The sequence below is a fragment of the Raphanus sativus genome, unplaced genomic scaffold, assembly GCF_000801105.2.
Source record: "Raphanus sativus cultivar WK10039 unplaced genomic scaffold, ASM80110v3 Scaffold3085, whole genome shotgun sequence".
Classification (NCBI taxonomy): Eukaryota; Viridiplantae; Streptophyta; class Magnoliopsida; order Brassicales; family Brassicaceae; genus Raphanus; species Raphanus sativus.
In genome coordinates this window covers 7,736-12,416 of record NW_026618392.1, presented here as the reverse complement: position 1 = coordinate 12,416, position 4,681 = coordinate 7,736, and the positions used below count along the sequence as shown (strand labels likewise).

General features: G+C 43.5%; 1 protein-coding gene across 1 annotated transcript; it reads right to left on the bottom strand.

Moving 5' to 3' along the window:
- Positions 1–487: 487 nt before the first annotated feature.
- LOC130506291 (nitrate reductase [NADH], clone PBNBR1405) lies at positions 488–3,878 on the bottom strand. The gene is made up of 4 exons (XM_057000917.1): positions 2,783–3,878; positions 2,537–2,677; positions 2,220–2,452; positions 488–1,884 (listed from the first exon to the last, which is right to left on the bottom strand). Exons 1-4 carry the CDS (start codon positions 3,822–3,824, stop codon positions 559–561), a joined length of 2,742 nt encoding a protein of 913 aa, XP_056856897.1. The 5' UTR covers positions 3,825–3,878; the 3' UTR covers positions 488–558.
- Between the last annotated feature and the right edge of the window lie 803 nt (positions 3,879–4,681).

Here is a 4,681-nt window from a genome sequence, read left to right as displayed (position 1 = left end):
TACTTTTTTGGAAAATAGAAAATCTTTTATTACTTCCATCCATTATCACTTTATTCTCGTGGTATCAGTGTAAAATGCATATGAACCACGAATCTCGTGGGGCCGAACCGGAACTCTTTTTATCTAGCTATTTTGTATCGGATACAAGACTGTTGCATATTCGTTCAAACATGTCTTGTGTCTTTTTCTTGTCACTGACAACTGGAAGCAACACAACAGCAAGTGGTTACTAATTTGGAACCAGAGCATTGCAAGACAAAACATTTTATTAAGCGTGTTATAATGACTAGCACTTGATGTGAAGTGAACTAATTAGATGACACATTAAGCATATGATAACTCAATTCGAAGACAAAATTAAGTCACAAAAAGTATCTAGCTACATGCTTTCATCATCATCAACAACAAAAAACCATAAAAATAGTTTATACACTATAAATCTGGAATAAAAACTCTAACAAAAGCACACATGATAATGAACCATGTATTTACATAAGCTTTAATTTGTTATTAACTTTCAAGTTTCAATACAAATATATATAAATCTTGAACAAATTCTTAGAAGATCAAGAGATCTTCCTTCACATTGTAACCCATCTTCTCGAGATTAGGCTGCAACGCAAACTGAATCATAGGCGGTGGTCCACACGCCAAGGCCAGAGAGTCACCTTCTAAACCGTCAGGGACATGTTCTCTAAGCACAGCTTCGGTGATAAACCCTGTGCTGTACTCCCAACCTTCTTTTGCAATTTCAACAACGTACCAAATCTTTAGCCTGTCCTCAAACTTACTAGCCCATCCTTCTAGCTCTTCTCTCACAAGAATATCATCCTCGGTTCGGTTTGCATAAACCACAAACATCTCGGTTTCGTCCTCCGGGTCACTTAGTATCGATTGAATGATTTGGTAGATTGGAGTTATACCGGTTCCTCCAGCAAGCATGGCTAGTTTCTTGGCAAACTTTGGTTTACCGTTGACCATGAAGTTGCCTTTGCCTTTGTACTCAATATGTCCTAACGGACCTTTGATGTCTAGGACCGCACCTATCGGTAACGAGTCTAGGTGCTGCGACATGAGCCCTCCGTTGGGGAATCTCGGATGGACGTTCTTGAAGTAAACCTTGATGACTAGGTCGATATATCCAACCGCGTCGACCGCGCTGGTCGGAGTATAGGCTCTAAGACAGAGCTTGTCGTTTATGGTGGCGCAGAGGAAGATGTGCTTCCCGACGGGTAGACCAAGCTGCTGATCTTCAGATGGTAACGCGAATCTGAATCTACGCACGTCGTGAGAGATCGAAGTCTTCTCGATGAGTTTGACCGGGACTTTCTCCCGTGGGTTGACCAAGGCTATGTTCTTAGCAGGAGCTAGCTCTCTGATTGGAGCTAACAGAGACATTACACTCGAGCCACCATGGACCGAGACGTTCGGTGAAGAGTCGTACCCCGTTGTGATAAGCTCACCGATACGATAATCTTCAAGAAGCTTCTTGGCTTTGTCTGAATGAATAGCTTCAAACTCTTCGGTGCAATCAGTGCCAGCGTTGATGAGGATAGAGTCCGAGCCACCAGGGTGGTCTTTCAAGAAACGCGTGCAGTCGTAGATGTGACCGTGGACTATGATCCATGCAGATTCGGCTGAGTTGTGTTTTCTGACTTCGGACATTGAGAACATCTTTGAGGCAGTGTTCATGAAAGGTGTTGAAACTGATTTTTTCAAAGTAGGGTTTGACTCGGAGGATTTCTCGATCTGACGTTCCTTTGCCATCCACCCACCCGACTGGTTTCCGGGTCGGGTTGGGTGTTCGAAGACAATCCCTATCTCTCCTCTGTGAGGCTTGCACACGTTGGTTTTGATCCTGAACCAGCAGTTGTTCATCATCCCCTGTTTCAACACAAAGTCAATGTCACTATTGATTTAGTCAAACATCACATCATCAAGACTTGTCTAAGTTTATATATTTAAATTGTCTATTCTTATGTAATTTCCTTCATGTAGGGAAATAAATCAATAGTAATAATTAATCACTAAATGAACTGTCTAAAATAGACAACTAAAGATGGTAGGTAACACGTTAAGAAAGTCATGAACCATAGCTTTCAACCATAGCACAGTAGTTCCAGCGTTGTAGGAAATTATTTTAATTATAATTTTTAATTAATCAAATCACACAAAAGAATAAACTAATAAAAATATCAAGAGAGAAAAGAGTGGTTTACCATGAGGTTCCAGATGAGTTTTTCAGGCTGGGTGTTCAAAGACTCGTCCCAGGCTCGAACAGCTATCTCTTTAGCACTAAGCAGATCAAGAACCTCAACGTCTAGTGACCAGAAACACCAGCACCAGAACTTGCCATACTTGTTTGGCTTCTCTTGGTGGTCAAGCTCACACACACTCCACGTCTCTCCACCGTCTAGAGTCACCTCTACTCTCGTTACCTTCTTCCCTCCTCCTGTTTTGTTTTAATTTTTTTTTTTATTCTGAATCTTAAATTAACCAGTACTTATAATTAGAGGTAAATAAAACTTTTAATTACCAGAGTAAGCATAGCCTTTTAACGTGTAAGGCTTCTGAGTCGTGAATGCATTAATGGGCAAAATCTCCTCGTGACCAGGTGTCGTTATCACCGAGTTTATATTAAGCTCGTTGATTATATACTCCGGCCTGTACCACCAAGCTGCAACACAACACAACACAGCACAAGACATGAACATTAGTATTATTATTACCATTTTCACTTCTTGTAAGAAAAAAACGGTAAAAAGGTAAATATAAATTTTACATTCTTCATTTGCCAGCTCAGCATCCACGTAGGAAGGGAGGACTCTGTTGTCTTTGTAGTGGTAGTAATTATCAGATTCTTGAGGGGTGACGATGATTCTCTTCAGCCACTTAACCATCCGCCCGCCGATGAAACCGGGTATGATGATCCGAACCGGGTACCCGTGATCCGGCGTGAGAAGCTCGCCGTTCTGCATGTACGCCAGTATAATGTCTCTCGCGGGGTCCATGGCCATCTCCTTCTTGATGCTCGTCCCGTACTTAGACCCACCGCCTCCGGGAAGATCCTCCGCGCCTTCAAAGCAGACGTTGAGAGCGCCGCCTCTCTTGCTGTAGACGCCGCACCGGCGGAGGACGTCGCTCAGAGCGACACCTCTCCACAGGGAGGTGGACACCCCAGCGGATCCCCAGTTGAACCCGATGGACTGCTTCACCATGTTCTGCTCTTTCCGGCGGTTCCCGGCGCAGACGAGTGTCACCGGGAACTCGCGGCTGGGGAACTCGTTGAGGAGCTGCTCCATGGTGAGCCTTGTGGGCTTCTTGACGAGGCCCGTGACCTCCACGGACCAGTCAGACCACTCGGCTTTGGGGACGCCGCCGTGGTTGCGGACGTAGTGGAGAGGGACGGGGGTGATGAAGCCGTGGTGCATGAGGCGAGGGAGGGGAGCCTCGGCGTTGAAGGGGTGTTTTCCAGTGAGACGCACCATAGAGGAGTTACGGTGGACCCAGTTGTCGGCCGTTGACTCGTCGCGGAGGTCGAGAACGGACGGCTCAAGATCGGAGTTGGATTTGAGGACCATCTCCTTGTAGTAGGAGACGTAGCGGTTGTGGCTCTCGTCCTCGTCGTCGCTGGAGTCATAACTGTCGGCGGTTTTGTCGGCTGATTTTTCGGTCGGGACGTTGACAACGGTCTGGTCATCTTCTTGGTCACGGTCGAGTGAGGGAGGAGGAGGAACGAGAGGAGGTTTGAAGGAGTGGACAACGCCACCGTTTAGGGCGGAGCTGAGGCGGGGATAGTGGCGGTTATCGACCGAGGTTGCCATGGAGGAGCTATTTTTTATCTCTTTTGGTTTTTGATTTATTTTTGGTTTCTGTGTATGGAGTGATGGGGGTCGTATATATAGGGGGCTTTGCAGAGATTAATAAATAAAATATTAAATGGAAAATAAAAGAGTGTTGGGAAATTGACAAATGTGAGTTTGTGTGGTGTCTGAGTATGTGGGCCGTCTACCAAGATCCTATGCTTCGGCCTTTAAGATGGGAAGGTTATAATTCTTTTATTAGTTTCATTTTGTGACGGAAAATTTAAAGGTAACTGCTCATCCAGGGAATCAAACCTTGCTTAGTACCGTGGGAGGGTACTATGATACCACTACACCAGATGCGCTTTCGGTTTTGTTTTAAAAATATGTATAACTGTATAACTCGTCATTACTTATTGAAATTGTTATTTTTCATTACATATGTTTTGTTGGTTTTTGTGGAAGTACCAAATTATACAGCAATGTTGCATTTATCAGTTATCGCAAAAGCAATAAGCATGACATAGAAATAATACAAGCCAATTTTTTCTTAAAGAATTGATTGTAGATAACAGACAAATGAGTAGGTTAAATTGCAAATTAGAAGCTATTAAAGTTAAGTAATCCGAAATGTAAAGTTATGTTACACTAGGACACTGCATATAGTAGGACTAGCCATTTCATTTCTTTGGAGAAGTGTCCGAAATGTTTACTGGTCTTGATGATAATAAGTACTTGGCTAGCTAGATATTATTATTATCTAATATCTTAATTAAAATCAACAAAATGCATCGTTTAACACTGACTGACCGGCTTTTAGTCCGATTTAGTCTCTTTCTAACTTGTACAGGACGGTTTCACAGGCTTTACCATCAATC